This window comes from Amblyomma mixtum, chromosome 1 (genome assembly GCF_055824585.1).
Source record: "Amblyomma mixtum isolate Tamu chromosome 1, ASM5582458v1, whole genome shotgun sequence".
In the NCBI taxonomy this organism is placed as follows: Eukaryota; Metazoa; Arthropoda; class Arachnida; order Ixodida; family Ixodidae; genus Amblyomma; species Amblyomma mixtum.
Window position 1 is genome coordinate 30,270,718 of NC_143012.1, and position 19,572 is coordinate 30,290,289.

Genomic DNA, 19,572 nt, shown 5'->3' on the forward strand with positions numbered 1-19,572 from the left:
TTTAGAGCAGTAAATTGAGCATAGCACGATCCGCATGCTGAATGGTCCCGACGCGATAGGCGCGCGTGCAGCTGGCCGGTACCTGCTGCCATCTGGCGCCCTGTGCATGAGGAGTGGCTCTCCGCTGATGCGGAACGGGCTATGCTAAATCTCTGGTGTCGAGAGGTTAACTGGCATTTGCGCCACGGAGTGATGTACACGTTTGGCGTTGAAAACGCACCAAAGATGCAAGAGCTTTCAAACACACGCGAAATATCCACAATTTGTTGGGCTACAGCACTGACCGTAATCACAAGTCAGAAATTCTAAAAGTTGATATGCCTGTGAAGAACTTCCCGCTACGGATCTCTCAACTGCAACCAGGCACCTAACTGTAATAGAACTCAGTTGAATTTCGATGAAGGCGAAATTAGAGGCCCGTGTTCTGTGCGATGTCAGTGCACGTTAAAGAACCCCAGGTGGTCGAAATTTCCGCAGACCTTCACTACGGCGTTCCTCATAGCCTAAGTTGCTTTGGGACGTTAAACCCCAATAAACTAAACCAATCAGTTAACCAGCTTACCACGTAACATGATGCCCCTGTTTTCTGATACCTGCCAACACTAATATTCTTCTACATGTTTGTCCTCCTTACTCATGTCAAGTGCCCTTACAGGGCTACTTTTTTTTCGTAAAGAGATTTGTTACGCAACAGCTGCAGAGAGATTTCTAACCAGGAAATACATCTCTTGCAGGCAATCAGCAAATGTCAGCATCAGGCTTAACAAACTTTATGCACAGTCAGTGGGACACTTGTGTAACATGCAGAAAAAATGGACATCTCTATGCCGCTTCCAAGCTTTTAGAGGCAACACTTGTACATAAGTAGAGCAACACGGACCTGCAAGCAACGTGGGCACAAGTACTTTGCCCAGAAACCGTGGGCTGTTTACCCAATTTTTACGGCGCGATGCGCATAGCTCAAGAGCTCTATCCACACAAGGGTGACACAGTCTGTAGGCACCAACTTCAGTAGCCACAGCGGCCTCAACAAAGCAACAGTGAATGTGGTGCTCTGTTCAGCAATCCCAGCCACTTCATATTTAGCCCAAAGTGTGTAACACACTAGCACAATCAAATATGCTGCAATGCAGTTCTGTTCTTACATTATGTTACCACACAAAAAATACATTCCGTACAATAGACGACTGCTCCCGGAGGTATGCGCAGTCCATTGAAATGGCTTCTACACTGAAGCATGACATATAAACACCATGTTAAGGTTCGTTACATGACACTGGCTAGCAGGACAGCCCTAAACTAGTCAACTAGATCTACTGGAATGCAACCTGTGTTAAACAATCATTGATATTGTCATGTATTGGTGACAGCACTCCAGGCCATGAGGAAGACAGCGAAATTTAAACAACATGCAGAGCGAAAATGGGCAGAGTCAACTGCACATAGTGCAGGTTGTGGTACGCGATACATGGTATATGAGGTTTAACATCCCAGAGAGACGTGGGCTACGAGAGACATCATAGTGGAGGGCTCCGAATTGATTTAGACCACCAGGGGTTATTGCACTGTTATGCACATGAACTGTGATTCAGTGGACAAAGAAAGCAATGAGCTGGGAAAACATATGTACAGCCTTTATTTCATATTTACAGATTAGACTAGGAGCCCTTGATTACAAGTAGGATTTAATCACACCAAGCACACGGAAGGTTGAGGCAGTCTTCAGGGGAATGCTTCGATAACACAATCAACGATGTGAGGAACTAATTGCCTAATAAGTACGCTGTGCTCTTCGGTTCATATATATCTGATGCACAGAAGCTGCCAGTGTCACTGGAAAAGACGAAGAACATTTAAATTAGAAATACATAATTGAGGACAACGAACATGCACACTATGCAAATGGTGCTGACATCACTTCCAAAATAATCAGTGAAGAACTAAGCAGAAACGTGCGGTAAAACACTGCTTTAAGAAGTGGCTAGTGTTCGGCCGGGCCCACATTACCCGAGGAAAAATAACACGAACTGCCTTTCAGCAGCCCTTTGACACAAAAAAGTAGAGTCGCACGCTACTCACACAAGACATTTTTCTTGCACACTGTTTTATAATTGAGAAACTTCACTTCAGAATGCAATCGTATCCGGCTTGGGAAGAGTACTGTAGGACACGACTTAAAAAAAAAAAATAACGGCAGTTTGCGACAATAGGCAATCGCCCGCAAGGCGTTGTTCCATTAACATGATGGCATTAAAAGCCTTAGGGAACAAAAAACGTCATGGGTCATAAAATTCGCCCATTGGCTGGACAGAAGTGAAGTAACCACATTGCAAGTGACATCGCTTCTGGTAAAGGCCTCCATAACTTCTAGTGATATTGCATTGCTAAACCACATAAGGTAATGAGATGTCCTTGTGAATTTTTTTCGCTAGCCAGTCACAGCAAGCATAAAAATTCTGCTTTTATAATTTTGCCCTGTGATTAGCTTCCTGATTAAGTAACAAGAAAAGCAACTTTAACAACACTTATTTGCTTGTCGCAGTGGAACTCTGGCAGTCATGAATGTGGGCAGGGCTTCACTGCGGACACTGAGGAAAACGAAGCTGGCCTGTATCAATACAAAACAGTGTTCTAATCCCAGAAAGACCATGCCCACCATAACAGAGCTTCTACGAGGGGGTACCCAAAAGAAACCGGACTAATTTTTTGAATCGGCACAGCTTCTGTGGTACCGCGTTTTGCCGCTAGGAGCGCATAGAACGAACATTCTAGAGTCAGTAAGCCGAGTGCCGTCGCTGTATGAGGTCAGACTAGTTTAGGCAGAGTTTTAGAGTGACGACTGTTTTGTGTGAGTCGTTTTTGCAATGGCTGATTTTCGTGAACAGCGTGGGCCGGTGAAATTCTGATTTTTTCTCGGAAAAAGTGGAACGGAAACTCTTGAAATATTCAGGAAGACGCTCAAGGACGATGCTATAGGGACAACTCAAGTGTTCCTGAATTAAATCCTGAATCAAAGCAACAGTCATGCCAATGGAAAACTTCGAATTCAGCTCGCCTCAAGAAAGCTCGTCAGGTGAAACCAAACCTCAAAACAATGCTGATTTGTTTTTTCGACTTGAGAGGAGTCGTCCATTCAGAATTAGTTCCGCAGGGTCAGACAGTTAACCAGGCTTTCTGTTTGGATGTTTTGAAAAGATTGGGCAACAGTGTTTGGTGGAAGCGGCCTGATTTGTGGCAGACGGGTGACTGGTTTTTCCACCATGGCAATGCCCCTGCTCACACAGCCCTGTCTCTACGAGAAATTCGGACCAAAAATGGCATGACCTCTGTTCCTCAACCTTCATACTCACCCGACCTTGCCACGTGCTACTTTCTTTGTTTCGTAGAATGAAAAGACAGGTGAATGGAAAGCGTTTCGCTGATGTTGCTGAGGTGAAGAAAAAAACGACGGAGGGACTGTCAAGCATCACAAAAGATGAATTTAAACAATGTTTTGAAAAATGGAATGAAAGATTCGACAAACGTATCATTGTAAGTGGAGAGTACTTTGAAGGATATTGAAGGTCTGTGCTGAAAATGTGAACAAATAAGTTCAAACAAAAATAAGTCCGGTTTCTTTTGGGTACCCCCTCGTATATGCTACAAAAGATCAAAAAGCGAAATAAGTGTCGCCATCACCGGCCGATTTCGGCAGTAAACTGCAAGCTTCGAGACAGCTTTTTGTGTGCAGATCCCAGATGCTTAGCTACACCTCTATTCGCTTCCATACAATGGCAACCAGTCTCTGTGAATGTAGATGTTGCAAGTTTGAATCAAGTGGGCGGAAAATTTTTTAATTCGATTTCCTCAGCCATAAATGCATCTCCTGCTGCCAGACAAACATCAACACACCCAAAGAGAGCTTGAGAATTAACTTATACTGAGAATACAATTCAATGGAACTCTCAATGCTCCTTTAAGTTGTACCTTGGCAAAATGAATGACAACTGACAAAACTGCCACTACATGGTGGTCTGACAGCATGACCGCAAACCTGCAGCAGCAGCCGCAATGGCCTTGTCATGGAGTCACCTCCGGCTCCGCTTCCTCATTAATTAGCATTAGGTGAGCAAAATTCCTCGGTTCATTTGAATAATGCCCGCATCCTTGCCACTAAGAGTGATTGGCACCCTTCCAGGCATGCAAGAGACCAATTCTGCAATAGACATTGTGACATATAAATGAGGGTTCTGCGCATTGGGTGTTTTTCCTGGCGCACTCGGTTGCTTTTTGTACGACTGCGATCTTCCTTTTGACAATGATATAAAGACTTTTCGACACCTGGCATAAATACTCTAGTTAAAATTATACGTTTTCATTGGAAACTAGAGCAAACTTCTAGATTAAATGACTTTGGTCTGAAACCAAATCGTACCGTGCAGCTTTGAAGGGTAATTACATTTGCTAGTACACCTTTCATACCTTCAAAAACTCTTCCTCCAAGCATGGTTGCCGACAGGCACCACGACTACTGGCATCCTCTGCGGCAGCGGTGCCACAATGAAACTTTCAGTGAAATTTGTCCATTGTGCAGTGGCTCACTGCTCCGATGGTCAGGCAGGGCATGCCAAACTTTCTTAAAGCCTCATCATAATCAAGTGGAATAGTGCAAATCTATGCTGCAAAGAAGCTGTCCTGCATATTGGCAGTGTGAAGTCAAATTAGAAACTGCAATATTCAAATACCAGTATATCCAAAATCACCATGCTAGCGGCCGTCGGCAATTGCTTCTCTGTCCTGCCGCTCCCCGATTGGAATTCGATAGTTCAAGTGCACTGAAGCCGAAACAAAAGTTTGTGACAGCTTTCCACCACCACATATTCATGCTAATAGCCATTTTCTTCCGTTTGTTACTTTATAATGATTAACAAGTTTATTGAACATTTAAGCGTCGTAAAGCATGAAACGAGAGAAATTCAAAGTTCCAACACTGATGCATTTGCTTGTTTGACGTTCCATTTGAACTAGTTGAAGACTAAAAGCAATGAAATGACAATTTTTTTCCGACTGCCGCCGGGAATCCGTTCACATCTAAAAGCGTTTTTTGTACAGTTTCCACTTCGAGTTATTGATCAATTCGCTCTCGCCCTACCACAAGCTTGCCGTCCCGGTTAGCTCAATTAGTAGAGCGACTGCTGCGGTGAAGCGGTGGTCCCGGGTTCGAACCCCGGACCAGGACGAATTTTTCTTTAACTACGAAGTTTATGAGAAAGCTGTATAGCTTTCTTCTGCAGCCTTACGGCTGCGCTCGGGTGGATGCCAATGAGTAATTACTCCCTTATTAAGAGCGAAAATACGCGGATTCCAGAGGGCTTCGCGCTTTTTCATCCCCTCCACTGTACGCACAACAAAGTTGCATGAGAACGATCACAGGAACCGGCACTCACCGACATACAAGCAGGCCGCAATCCAGCAGTTGTACGCCGCCTGGGTGTACCGCCGGTTGGCCTCGGTCAGGAACTCGTGCTTTTTCATGTGCTCAGCTTCAATGCCCAGATCTTCCGCGAAAGCTACGCTATGCGTGAACAGGAAGATGCCCATAATGACCTGAAATTACAAAAAACGAGCCGCGGGAACGGCAAGTCGAATACATGGCGCGCACCAGTCATATGACTCGACGATGAATCGGATGAGATACCACTAGCAACTCCCCGCTTTCGCGAACACAGAGGACAGTTCGGAATCATCAGATAAACTTACCAGCATTATGATGCCCCATACGCTCAGTATGGAGCAGCATGTTGACAGCTTAGGTCCACAAATTCGGATCATAGCTGGTTTTCGCTTGTTTTCCTCCGCCCTCCGATCACAGCATCACACACTGATGACCTGGCATCGAGGGTACTGCCCCACAAGAAAAGAAGAAAAAAAAAAAAAAACTACCATACTATTTTGCTATCGCTAGCGATCTTAGCGCTCTCTAGCGTTAAACCAACCGTAGTGTCATTACCAAAGTTAGTAATGCCCCCCCCCCCCCCCCAAAAAAAAAAAAGCAAAAACAGTGATGCCTAGCGTGAGTTATTTGTATTTGCCGTTATGGCGCTTTCATCACACCTTGGCGAGACTGTCAACTCGTTTTAATTGCTCTAACTTTGCTGGATGGGGGAATTTGTCACCCTTAGTGCCAATAAAACCCGCGCAAGATATGCTGAGTCCATTTCTTTTTTAGATTTCTTCACAGTTTTCTTTAGTTAAGTTTTTAACAGTTTGAATGAAATAAATGTTTCGCAACAGGGAACATAAAGAAATATAAACGTATCACGACTTTTCCCAACTTGCTCATTTCTTTTACTCAACACCCTTTCGAGAAGCAGTGGATTTCAAAAATTGATAAAGTTTTGCAGTAAAAAGAGTAAAATATTTCAATTCTTTACAGGAAAGTCAGCTGTGTGGATCAGGTGAAAGGATGATTGCAACAACGTAATGACATAAGTGCTGGAAGCGCCATCTGCCGCGGCAGCTAGATTTTCTTTCTTCCGCATTTGCCTATCAACTAACTATGCATTTCTTAGTTATAAAACATGACTAACGTTGGTAAGGTTAGGCTATTAATTACAAACAATATGCATAATTATTTTAGTATAAATAAATATTTGGTCATTTAAAACAATTCAAATGATTTTTGTTTGAGTCTTACTATTTGTTTCGCAATGCTCATAAGCGGCCTGGCATGAGCCTGGGTTTGAGAGTATCTCACCACAGTGAGCTTCAAGATGGTTGACAGTCTGGGTGAGTTTCTGCGATCCCTTTCTTTTTGCATGCCTTTAGAAAAAAAGTACTGTCGCTTTTTGTACGATCAGTGTGTGTGATCTCCATCAGTTCAAGTACCTCTGATGAACGTCTTGTTCTCTGCTTTGCGAGTTCTTTTTGGGGAATCTTAGTTCAGTAAACGCTTTGAAGGTGTGCGCGGTACGCCCACAATGTCAATGTGGTGTCGACCGCGCCGTGCAAGTTTATAAATAACCGATTTGACGGTGCGCGTTTTGGACCATCGTCGTGATTGCAAGGCTTCAGTGTCTGCCTTTGTTCATGTGAAAATGTGATTTGTCGTTTTGAAAAAGTTGGTGGGCTCAAGTTCTCGGAGGTTGTTCTTCTGACAGTGAATGGAACGGCGTTACTTAGGCTGCGCCGATGAGTAATGATAAAAAAAAAAAATGCGAACGAAGCACGGACGTCGTCTACTCTTGGCCGAAGCTTGCGTTCCTGAACAGGGTCGCGTCGGTTGTTGACATGACGCGTGCAAGCTGGGTACTGGTTTCATTCTTTTCAATGCCTGTTTCTCTACGTCCTCGTCATGACTCACGCTACTACGAGGCGTAGCACTTGTGTCAGCCTGATTTCAAGAAAAGGCGGAAGGCAGCAGTCATGTTCTCGTAGTGGTTGATAAACAGCGGCCGCCGGCGAATTCCTCGTTGGCGTTGCTTAATTCTCTTCCGATCGTATTTGGTGATGAACGATCAACACTTTAGTTTGCCGGAATACGAGACAGTCTGTAAAGTACATGTTAGTTTCGCCTTGTATTTGTGCGACTTGCACTGTTTATTCAAGTTTCTATATAGCTCTGTCCTCTTATGCTGGTAGCGATTGCGGCCGTGTTGAATGAGATCTTTTGACGGCATTGTGTTTCTTTCTCATTTGTTTGACTTGAGTTCAGCAGCGTTAATTTATCATCCACTGTCGGCGAATAATGTGCTGATTTTGTGTACTAAGCGCCTCGTGCTTCGTTAGTGTCAGGATGTCTGCAAAACTGCTTGCTTTAACCGCCGCTTGATTTCAGAGTCAAAGTACGGTGACGTAAACGGGATATCAAGCCGCTGATTGACCCCTTTTCTCATGGACATTAGTAATCTCGCAATCTGTACTAGCTAGGCTGAAATTAGTGTGACATGGGAAATAAAAGGCTGAGTTTGCAGGGGTGCTACTAAACTAAATTTTTGTTTTATTTTCTCCGGTTAGCCTTGCATGCATTAAATCTGTTTTTTCATCATCCCTCTCAGTGGTGCTGTTTAACGTCATAGTCACTAATTATGTGTGTGTCCTCTGCATTTCTGCTGTGTGCCCACCCACAGTCAATACGCGGGCAAATGCCAAGCGGATTTCAAACATCGAGAACTGCTTTGGGAGCTCAGGCCAGGTATGCAACGCTTTTTTATTCAAATCACAGAGTTCCGTAATTGCCGTCGTTTTACAGTGCTTTGGCATGGTAGTTGTGTAGTTAAGTGGTTGTTTGTGATGGACAGTATAAGTTGCTGCTTTATGCTGTGTAGTTGAGCATTACAACGCTTAGTTTGGCGCGCAAATCTTAAGAAAACTAAACTGGTGTTAATAGTGAAACTAAAGGATCTTCTTGTTCCTAATGCTGCCCGAATGGTTTGGAACAAGCTTCCCATTGTCAGCACCAGTCCAACTGCCTGTGAAGTGGGAACTCATTGTGTTCAGTTATTGAGCCATCAGAGACCACAGCTTTGGAAGCTTTAGTGAATATATACCAAATATAATGCAGCCTTTCTCGTTGGCGCAGTGCTGAATGGCGATAAGCTCCATGCAGTATAGATACTGCATGAAGGGGGACAACTAGATGAATTGTTTATAAATACTAATGTCAATGGGAGCTTTGTCAAGCTGCTCTTGAGCGGCTTTTACTCCCATACACCTCAAACATGTATGTAAACATGCTTGTTTGAAATAAACTCAACTCATACTCAAAAAGCTAGTAATACAACCTTGAAACAGGCTGTACGAGCCTCAAAAAATACTGCTCGCCGTCAAAAGAAAATGTCGGGCAAGCCGATGTTCGAGCTCTATAGTACGGCTGAAACTGAAAAAAAAAAAAGGATGAAACTAGGCAGTTCCAAGGGAAACGCTTCACTTTTTGAGCCTTTGGCTGGGTACTTGTGGGTGGAGTGATAGGGACAAAAATTTTGCACCACAGGTGGCACTTGCTGTTGCTGCATGCAAGACAGAGGAATGATAGAACATATTATCCTGTGTAAGGGCCTTCAGCTCTACCGCAGAGATCCGAGATGTACTGGGGTTTAGGAACAGCCAGGGCGTGCTGTACTTTCCAAAAGTAGAAACGAGTAAGAAGTGATTAGACGGTTGGTGGAGAAGGGCAAGGGAGTGGTTTAGGTGAGGGAGAGAGGAAAGTGGCGTTTAATCTGAAGAAATTGAGCACACTAGGAATTAATGGCTAGGTGGCAGTTATCACCACCCCGTTACAAAAAGGATGCAACTAATTATCTAATTCCCTAAACCAATTCTTACTTCATGCTAGCGTTTTGTGTTTCCGGTACAGTTGTCTAAAGGAAACATGAATGCAAATTGCAGCTTCTTCATTTTTTTTACCTGCTTGCCTCTGCAGTGGGGGTACAAAAAAAAAAGCATTTTTTAAATGAGAAAGCTCATCAAAAAAAGCACTATTTGAACCCTTCCCCACACTTACAGCACTGCAAGATTAGACTTGCAAACATTGATTTAAAATATTCCTTGATATTGATGGGAGAGCTTGTTCTGGGTGTTATGGGGAAAAGAACTGTAGATATTTGTTCTATTATACCTGTTATTCAGGTTCAGAGTTGATATTAGAGGGCAGTAAAGAGAGCATTAGAACTTCCTCACTTCAGTCACGAAACTGAATGAAAAAATGTGCATACCCATCAAAGCTTTTTTCGAAATGTGTGCCATCTTATCTCTCCACGCCTTGTCTTTCATTGTTATTCCAATCGGGGCAGTCATTGACTCCTGCCTTTGGTATGGGGGAGGGGCCCTGTACATTTTTGTCTTTTTTTTTTTCTTAAAATGCTGAAGTTATGAATCTCACGCTATTATTTATGGTAAACATCCATGGCTCAATAACTAGGGGTTGGATTTCACAGTTTTAACCGAAAAGAAGGTACACTGAATTGCACAAAATGAAGTCCATTGGGACCTGCTTGGTTTCCTGATTTAGCCTGTTGAAGGCCGCTTAAAGGGACACTGAGGAGAAATTGAAGTTGGCTTGTATTGACAGAATACCAACTCCTGATTACAAAAACGCCACTCATACTGACAACAAAGCTCTTGTAACGTAGAAAAGAGCAAGAACCAAATACAGGTATCGCCGCAACAGGCCAAACTCGCAAGTACAAGCGTGATGACGTCATAGGACAAAACAGTGTTGCTAGAACCAATGCTTCTAGTAACGCTGGGACACGAGAAGCTACGAATCACTGAGGTGCAGCCAATGCAAGCGCAAATCTCCTTGACGTCGCCAGATGGCGCCATGTATCCGGCAGCTACGCGCGCGCCTGCAGCATCGGGATCAATAAGCGCCTGATCGCCGGCGGTAGGCGGGCTCCCGGTATTCCGCTAATGGTAACAAGGTACACGGTATGCTAAAGGTGTCTATTTGCTAGAACTTAGTTGACGACTTTGAGAACTGGATCCATCGTAATGCTGGCAAAACGCCGGTGCAAACGTAAACGAAGCGATGGTAGCGACGGCCGCAAGAGACGATAGATGCCTTCAACATGCGGCCGGCGGTAGCTTTCTTTTCGGCTGCTGCCAGGCCGCACTGTTGGTCGCCAGAAATCACGGAGTCTGCGTTACGTGATGTGCACATCATGTTTCACGTCACTTACTCCTGTGTCGTCATAAGAGAATCCCAAGTTTGAATCAGAGCGACGGGAAAAACTTTTTCAACTTTTAATCCAAATTTCTTAGAAATAAATGCATCTTTCGTTGTCGGCCAAGTGGCAACAAAGCCATGAAATGCCGAACTATCAGATTTTGCTGTAAAAAAAATATTAATAGAGCTCTCCTCACTGTCCCTTTAAGGACTCTGTAGTCCTTTTTCTCATGAGGTGCCACTTCGCCGTTCTGTGCACTGCATAGATTCCCAAGTTTAGAATCCAGAGCAGTTCTCATGATTTGCTTCTAACCAAAAAAGGTCAGTATCCATGGCATGGACGCCATGTCTAGCTTGCTATTAGGTAGGAATTACCCAATCAAAGGAGTAAATCAATCATGTACACCAGCCAGAGGATTAAGCAGTGCAGTCATGCATTTTGGGGCATTGCTCCACTGCCTTACATGTGTTTGCATGTGAACAGGCTCCACATACCTCCTAGCCAAGTGTTGTGTGCTAGTGTAGCGCTGTTCGCTGTCATTACCCCACTGCTTCATTTAGTAAGATCCTCCACTGCATATAACGATGTGGATGTGAAACCATACATTAATGTCACTAAAAAGTGTCTTGTTCTGGCTACCATGACTGTTAAGCGGCAGTTCTATCGTTGCAGTCAACATGAGGACTATGCCACGCCCCATCGTCCTCTTCTTGAACCCAGTGCAACGTTTCAATGCTTTAGGAAGTCAAATTTCGCTCAAAGTTTTGTCTGACAATTGAATCACTTAACTTTGTTGCTTTTGGTAATGGGCGTAATATAGCCTTGAACAAGCACAGCTCTAAGTACGGCTATTTATGTGTTAATTGAACTAGCACAGCTCTAAGTACGGCCATTTATGTGTTAATTATTTGTAAATCAAATGCTTGAGCTGGCCAAAAGGCTGAGATAAACGTATAAGTGAGTTTTGACGCGATGCCACATTATGTCACTGAAAAAAGTCAGTAATTCATCTGAGGGAAAAATAATCACTGAAAACAACCAAAAACTGGATTCTGAAATAAAGTTGGAGGGGACTCTAGGCTCCGCCTTAAAGGTGCACTGAACAGGATTCTGAACTTGTCTTTTTGCCGCGGGAACTCGAACTACCCGTTCCTAGCATTCTTAGAAACAGTGACTTATTGCCCTGTGTGGCCGATTTCCCCTATTAAATTGAATTAACGTCCGGCTCCCGCCTTTTTTTTTAAATTCTGCCTTGTACGGTGGGCGGAGTCGACCAACGCGTGGAGCGCCTTTCACCCAGTCCCATGGAGGCTTTGCTTTCGCTTTATTTTGTTTTTTAGGTTTCCATGAATAAATAGTTTCATTCACAGATAATATAGCCGCAAAATAAGCCCGAAGAAATAAAAATGCGCGCGGACTATTTGCTACTACGGACTACTACGTATTACTCCGCCGATGGCAGAGCGGCAAGCCACCACGGGACTGGGTGAAAGGCGCTCCACGCGTTGGTCGACTCCGCCCACCGTACGAGGGAGAATTAAAAAAAAAAGGCGGGAGCTGGACGTTAATTCGATTTAATTGGGGAAATCGGCCACAAAGGGCAATACGTCACTGTTTCTAAGAATGCTGGGAACGGGTAGATCGAGTTCCCGCGGCAAAAAGACAAGTTCAGATTCCTCTTCAGTGCACCTTTAAGGGTAGAATGCGATAACTTAATGGGTTAATAGTGCCCGTATATGCGGAACTGGTCAATCTCTGCTTAACATTTGTAGATGGCTGGGAGCCCTCGTACCACTCCTGGCGCAGTGGTGCAGCGGTTAAGCGATGCGCCACTGCTCTGCGATGGCAGGCACTGCCACTGGTGGGGCTTGTGCGACCAGGGTTGCTCTTGCCAAGTAACCTCTAGCGGCCAATTATTAATTTAACCGCCACCTGCCACAGTAGGCGGTTTGCTCACTATCCGGTGGGCAGGTTGTGATGGCACCACAAGGTTACGTGACCTTGGTGGCCTACACAGGTTGCGTCTCTGGGGATTTTTCGCTCATTGTCAACGACGGCAGTGACGGCGAATCTTCTGCGACACAAACTCTTTGATGCCATCGCATTAAAACCGAAAAGTCCAACCCCTGCCTATAACTTATAGTTGTGCTAAGTTTCGTGCGTTGTGGGATAGTTTTCACGTGCTGCCTAAAAACTTTAGCACTTTTTCGTAATTCACTGAGTTGCGCACAGTTTGCTTCTGTGTGGTGTTGCCGCAGTCGGCGAGTCGCATGCATTGCCGTAGGTGTTCTTGGAATGTGGGCAGTCGCCCTTCGGGTGTGTGAGGGATGTTGTTTTGTCTCTGCAGCCATTGGCCTCCCAGGGCCGTGTGCTGGTGGGAGAGGGCGTGCTCACAAAGATGTGCCGCAAGAAGCAGAAGCCACGCCAGTTCTTCCTGTTCAACGACATCCTGGTCTACGGCAACATCCTGATCAACAAAAAGAAGGTGATCACTGCGTAAACTCGTGACCAGTTGAGACTCCAGTATTGAGAGAGTGCAGTGTGTATTTAATAACCTGACAAAACATCTTTTTACCCGCCGCGGTGGCTCAGTGGTTACGGCGCTCAGCTGCTGGCCTGAAAAACGCGGGTTTGATCCCGGCCGCGGCAGTCGAATTTCGATGGAGGCGGAATTCTAGAGGCCCGTGTATTGTGCGATGTCAGTGCACGTTAAAGAACCCCAGGTGGTCGAAGTTTCTGGAGCCCTTGACTACGGTGTCCTTCAAAGCCAGAGTCGCTTTGGGACGTTAAACCCCAATAAACCCATAAACCCAAAACGTCTTTTGCCTTCTTGTACTCTGTTAAAAGTTTTAAACCTGCTCCTGTTCATGACTGCATGTGACTGCTGCTTTCATGCCTTTACTGCGCCCTTGAAGGAACAGAGAGGACAACACTATCCAGCTGTTGTTGGCAGTAAAAATTGATTTTCTGGCCATATCTAGGCATGTTAACATTTGTCCGATAGTTAAAGGTGCATGTATGGGGCGAGAAAATTGGATTTAAAAATCTTCCTGCCAGTCTATTCAAACTCTTGTTGTCCTTTCTGAAAAGGACGGGTTGTAGGGTTTCGAAGTGAATTTCAGTGGGAGCGGTCTCTTTGAGATCAGAACGCGGAACCGTGTAGATACAGGGTAACTTGTATCTGCCCTTGATGCTTAAAGGTGCACTGAAGAGGAATCTGAACTCGTCTTTTTGCCGCGGGAACTCAATCTGCACGTTCCGAGCATTCTTAGAAACTTCGATTTATTGCCCTGTGTGGCTGATTTTCCTAATTAAATCAAATTAACGTCCGGCTCCCACCTTTTTTTTTAATTCTCCCTCGTACGGTGGGCGGAGTCGACCAACGCGTGGAGTGCCTTTCACCCAGTCCCGTGGCGGCTTGCCGCTCTGCCATCGGCGGAGTAATACGTAGTAGTGCGTAGAAGCAAATAGTCCGCGCATATTTTTATTTCTGCGGGCTTATTTTGCGGCTATATTACATGCGAATGAAACTATTTATTCACAGAAACCTAAAAAACAAAATAAAGCAATAGCAAAGCCTCCACGGAGCTGGCTGCAAGGCACTCCACGCGTTCGTCGACTCTGCCCACCGTACGAGGGAGAATTTTAAAAAAAAGGCGGGAGCCGGACGTTAATTCGATTTAATTAGGGAAATCGGCCACACAGGGGCAATAAGCCAAAGTTTCTGAGAAAGCTCGGAACGTGTAGATCGAGTTCCCGCGGCAAAAAGACTAGTTCAGATTCCTCTTCAGTGCACCTTTAAGATGGAGGCCTAACCGAATCAAATGGCTGTTAGAGGAAACGCTCCAATCAGATGTAATTATAAAAAGAATAGCGTGAAATTCATTGTCATCATACCTTGTATGTCTCGGTGTCTATATCTTCCAGCTTTGCAATTCTCGTCTAGTAACACCAGAACTTATTTTCTAGTTGCCAAAATATCATCAGTTTCGTAGCGTATCCGTGTGCTCAGTGTAGAGCAGAACTGCAGGAAGGATTAATGAAAGAAGAAAGGCATACGTGGTTCTTAAATTATTGAGTGTGTTCTAGTTTCAAATTGTTCTGCTAAATAGGCGAAGCAGGTTTTTGTACTGTCAGAGCTGATACGTTAGCATGTTGACATTGCTTTAGCAGCGTTGTTTCCTGTTTGTGATATGACTGCAATGATGTGGCTCTGATGCTTGTTCTTTTGAACAGTACAACAAACAGCACATTATTCCATTGGAAGAGGTCAAGCTGGACAATCTTGGAGACGATGGAAGTGAGTAAATCATCTGTGTTCACATTTCTGATGTTTTGAGTGTCGTTAGGAAATAGAAGTTGTGTTGTGGCAACCTCTTTTTGTCGTAGCACTTCAACATAGTGATAGCAACACAGTGCTTTGTGTAAAGCATATTATCATGGCTAACAAAAGGGTCTACCTTATTGCATTTCTGTTGTCACAAGCAATCAGCAATCGTGGCTTGCTGTGCGACTACATCAGAAGCACTACTGAATCTATGTGCCAAAAAGCATTGGTCATATATGGTGGAAAAGCGTAGTAGTTTGGAATTGCGTGCGAACTCAGCGTCGTTGAGTGTATGGACACATCTTTTTCAAGCAGCCGAGACAAGCACCGCACAATCTATGTGATTCACCACCTTTCCGAGTGCCGCATTCACACTGGTTATGTGAGCACAAGCAAGTAATGTAAACGTGAAAATGGCAGCGGCACTTTGAATGATGGGGATTGACTGAATTCGTGAACGGCCATTGGAATTGCCAGGTGCCTTGGGGGCAGCCTCACCATGCTCTAAACATTGAAGAAAACTGTGAACCAAAGTTATAAACTACATTAACCAGTTCATTAATAAATTTTTATTCTGTGTTCAAATTGACAGCTCCACAGACTGTTTGGTGGTCAGATGTAAACAAACCAACGCTGTTCTTGTTGTGTGACACTGCTGTGTTTCGCTCGTTTTCGCCTCGTAGCACACTTTGCAACAATCGATGCAATGAAGTGTCCCACAAGTACTGTAACGATAGCAGCTGTGAATGAGAGAAAGACATTCACTGATCTGTGGCAGCCTCCACAGCAGAAAATGAATGCTTCTAAAACGAAGTGCTCATCGTTGCTTATTGATGCCCCGCCATCGCTGTCTGTGGATCGTGCCGGACCATGAAGTATTTTGATAGCTTTCCCCGAACAGACTTTCAATTAAAAATAGCACTTCAATGTTAGGCTCGTTTTATTACTGCTTCACTTAGTGTTTTCACTCAGTGTTGCTATCCCTAGTGTCATCTGTAGGATCGCATGTTCACTACTCGGTGATCTTTAAAATTCGCCGTGTGACAATCGCGCGTCTGGATGCCCATCATGATTTTCGATTGGCATTGACTCAGTGGGCATTGACATTGCCCATGTCACAGGGGTATTAGCTTACCTTGTAGCAGTTATGCTCTGTCCTCTGCCAGTTTGCACATTGTCAGATTATGTGAGGGACCTTTTGATTGGTAATCTCATTCGTTTACGGACTGACTGCACTTCACATTGACCATTTCTCAAGCGCAGTAACTTCACCTATTATGACAATTTTGCCGTGAGTGGTGCTTTGAGGAATTTCAGTTGTTTTACTGGTGTAGAGCATCTTTTGATATCTGAATGTCCTGATACATCACGCAGCTGGTCTGAAGAATGGCTGGCTAATCAGGACCCCAACCAAGTCATTTGCAGTCTACGCAGCAACAGCCACCGAGAAGACAGAATGGATGGCCCACATCAACAAGTGCGTTGAGGACACCATAAGGAAAAGTATGTAGTCATTGCTTTCACACTTATATCAATACTGACTCCTAGAGCAGTATTCTTGATCTTGAACTGTTGACAGCATCGGTAAAGTTTTGAGGCAGTCAGGTGATATTGGGCCATGACAGCACCGCTTACTACTTTGGCTTTTGGCCTAGCTTAATTTCATAGTTTGGCTAAAGGGATGTGTTATCTGCTTGCAAGTAAGTGCTGGGATCAAGGCTTTCTGCAGTTCTGACATAAATTGAAGAAGACAAGTTGCATGCATGGTTAACCATTGCAGTGACAGAGTAGCGAGTTATGTCAAACTATTGAAAGTTCCATGCACTGCATTCAATGAAGTTGACTCTGTGCAACTGTTTTGTGTTTTCCTAGATTTAAACTGTGGCTTGTTTCAAGCAGTTCTTGTAAATTGAGTTGGTCAGTGCTGCAGCAGTCTGTGCATATTTTCTGGTTCCTAATGCAAGCAACTGGAAGCACACATATGAAGGATGCTGAGACATTTTATTGTGACCTTTTTGTGCACGGCCAGCTGGGAAGTACCCGACCAAGGAGCATGCTGCCGTGTGGGTGCCAGACGCCGAGGCCGGATACTGCATGCACTGCCGAAAGACTCAGTTCACCATGCTGAACCGTCGGGTACGTGAAACACTTAGTTCTGCAGTAGTACCAAGCTGTCCTCAGTTCCTTCACAGTGAACAGTGCAGTGGTTTGTTCGGAAAAATGGAAGTGGAAGCTGCTGCTGAAATCGCCTTGTAGATTTGAGCAGGAATGCAGTAAATGGCATCTGTGGATTTTTTGCGGGACTTGCAGTTTGGAAAAACCTTTTTAAAAAGGCTAGAACAAATCACAGTGTGGTTTGCAAGGGAGAGGAAAACTTTACACGTTGCCAGGGAATGTGTGAGGAGCACGAGTTGAATGACCAAAGCTGCTGGTCTTCGTTGATTCTGCCTGCCATCTTTGCTCATTCTGCGAGCTACCTGTGGTGGTGTGCTTCACCTTTAAAGTTGTGCACAAATCCACGCAACAGCCGCCGTGAACAATCCTCTCTTTACCGTATTTACTTGCATAATGATCGCACCCTCGAATTTTGTTGGCAAAATTCATTTTTTCTTATTTCCCGCGTAATGATCGCACCCGGAAATTGCCGCTGCAATTTGTTGACGATGTAGAGTCTAGCCGACAATGATCATACTTGCTGTCTGTCTGACAGATGGCACGTGCAGATGACCATCTTGCTATGTCAGCATTGCAGCGGCAGCCGCCTGGCTGACCTGCAGTCACACGGACAGTCTAAATGCGGTCATGCGTAATCGCAGATACCAAACTTACCTGCGGTAATCTCGAATCACGGCTCGCCGTTGTCGCAAGGCTCGCCACCGGTTGCGGTGCAACGAAGTGACGCGGTGATGCGGCTAAACTTTATTGTTCTCGTAAATAATAAGCCATGATATACGGGAACGTCAAAAATGAATACTCCTCGAGGATCGCTGGCCTGTACCGAGTTGCTGGTAGGAGTAAGAACTGCGATAAAAGCTAGTTTTATATTCGCAGCCGCGCAGCAGCTGCTGCCGTTGCAGCGGGAGTGACCCGATCTGCTTGCACGCCAGCTCCGCTGGACCGCTTCTATTGCGTCGCTGAAATCGATCGTATATATTTCTTTTAATGCGAAACAATTAAGTTGTCAGTAGGTCAGCATTATAAGTACTAGAACATTTATTATAGCGTTGGTCAGTTCAAAAGCGCCGTCCACTGCGGCTTCAATACGAAACAAGTTAGGCCTAGCGACGACTAGGGAGTACAGAGCGCCGTCGTCCGCCGCGCTCGTGGGCGGCACCACTGTGGTAAGCTCGCGGAATCTGGTGCTGCGAGCGTTCCGAATTTGTCGCCTACTTTAACGATGCGGCAGGGACCGGACACTTTTCGGCGTAACGGCGGTAAAATGCATAGCTTGAGCGCCGCGGGATGTGGCTGTTGTGCGCTGTTGCTGCACTATCGGACGAGATCTAATGCTGCATAAAAGCTCCGCCGCGCAGCACTGTACACACTGCTTATTTTGATGCGTTGCTCTTTGAACGTGATTCAGTGCGAAGAGAGTACGTTCTTGAAGCGGGCCAGCTCGTGCGCTTTTCGCACTCCCTTCTCGGCTAACGATCGTAAGCCGAGATCGCCGAGCTCGGTTTGCGATAACTGCGTTCATCGACGTAACTGCGGGTAGTGCGCCCGAGTGACAAGGGTTGTCACTCGGTTGTCAAGGGTTGTCAATTTTTTGAAAAAAAAAGTGCGATCATTATGCGAGTAAATACGGTATGTGCTCTGTCTTCTTTTCTCTCTCTCTCTTTCTTGAAATACGCTTGCTAACTTGCCATCCTGGCGTTCCTTGTTAATACTTTTGACTAGTCGTCACTTGATCATTGGTGAATGGGCGTAATCCATTCCAATGCAGAATAAGCCAGCAGGGATAGTGAGCTGTTCAAAGAAACATGGGTAACAGCCAAGAAGAGTGCTCTCCAACACTAGTCGGAATAAGACTGCGAGGCAGCACTTTGTGGGAGAAACGAGCGGGTTCTTGGTTCAAGAGGAAGAAGTGGGCTTGGGCAGGGCATGTAATGCGAAGGCAAGATAACAGCTGGTCCTTAAGGGTAACGGAGTGGATACCAAGAGAAGGCAAGCGTAGCAGGGGGCGCCAGAAAGTTACGTGGGCGGATGAGATTAAGAAGTTTGCGGGAATACGGTGGCCGCGGCTGGCGCAGGACAGGGTTAAGGGGAGATGCTACCCGAAGACACGTTTTTTTTAATACTTAAGCTAGAGCAATGAAACTCTGGCTCCTTATGGAGTTTTTTATGCTGGTTTCAAATATATATTTAGTTTTATTGCAAGTTTCATAGTTTTTGTTCTGTGCTATTACAAAGTGCAAAATATAGGCCTTTTTGCCCCCCCCCCCCCCCCCCCTTTCCATCATTAAACTTCCATAATTATGAACCACCCATGGTTCATATTCTTCTACATGCACTAAAGAATGCCAAAAACTAAGTAAGAAGAGCACATATTATATCATAGCCACATGAAAAATTTGTACTTGGGAAGTCTCCAATAACCCC

General features: G+C 45.0%; 2 protein-coding genes across 2 annotated transcripts in view; one reads left to right on the forward strand and one right to left on the reverse strand.

The window, feature by feature from the left end:
* Positions 1 to 1,608: 1,608 nt before the first annotated feature.
* LOC149365931 (ribonuclease kappa-like) lies at positions 1,609 to 5,883 on the reverse strand. The gene is made up of 3 exons (XM_089547339.1): positions 5,740 to 5,883; positions 5,427 to 5,586; positions 1,609 to 1,833 (listed from the first exon to the last, which is right to left on the reverse strand). Exons 1-3 carry the CDS (start codon positions 5,809 to 5,811, stop codon positions 1,772 to 1,774), a joined length of 294 nt encoding a protein of 97 aa, XP_089403465.1. The 5' UTR covers positions 5,812 to 5,883; the 3' UTR covers positions 1,609 to 1,771.
* An 859-nt stretch (positions 5,884 to 6,742) lies between these two features.
* The window catches only part of rush (pleckstrin homology and FYVE domain containing family member rush hour), a 30,365-nt gene continuing 17,535 nt past the window's right edge, over positions 6,743 to 19,572 (forward strand). Inside the window, exons 1-6 of the mRNA XM_089547350.1 lie at positions 6,743 to 6,768; positions 8,109 to 8,173; positions 12,994 to 13,131; positions 14,883 to 14,946; positions 16,348 to 16,476; positions 17,003 to 17,109. Coding sequence (XP_089403476.1) covers positions 6,753 to 6,768; positions 8,109 to 8,173; positions 12,994 to 13,131; positions 14,883 to 14,946; positions 16,348 to 16,476; positions 17,003 to 17,109 — 519 coding nt within the window. The 5' untranslated portion in view covers positions 6,743 to 6,752. The remainder of the gene's footprint in view (positions 6,769 to 8,108; positions 8,174 to 12,993; positions 13,132 to 14,882; positions 14,947 to 16,347; positions 16,477 to 17,002; positions 17,110 to 19,572) is intronic.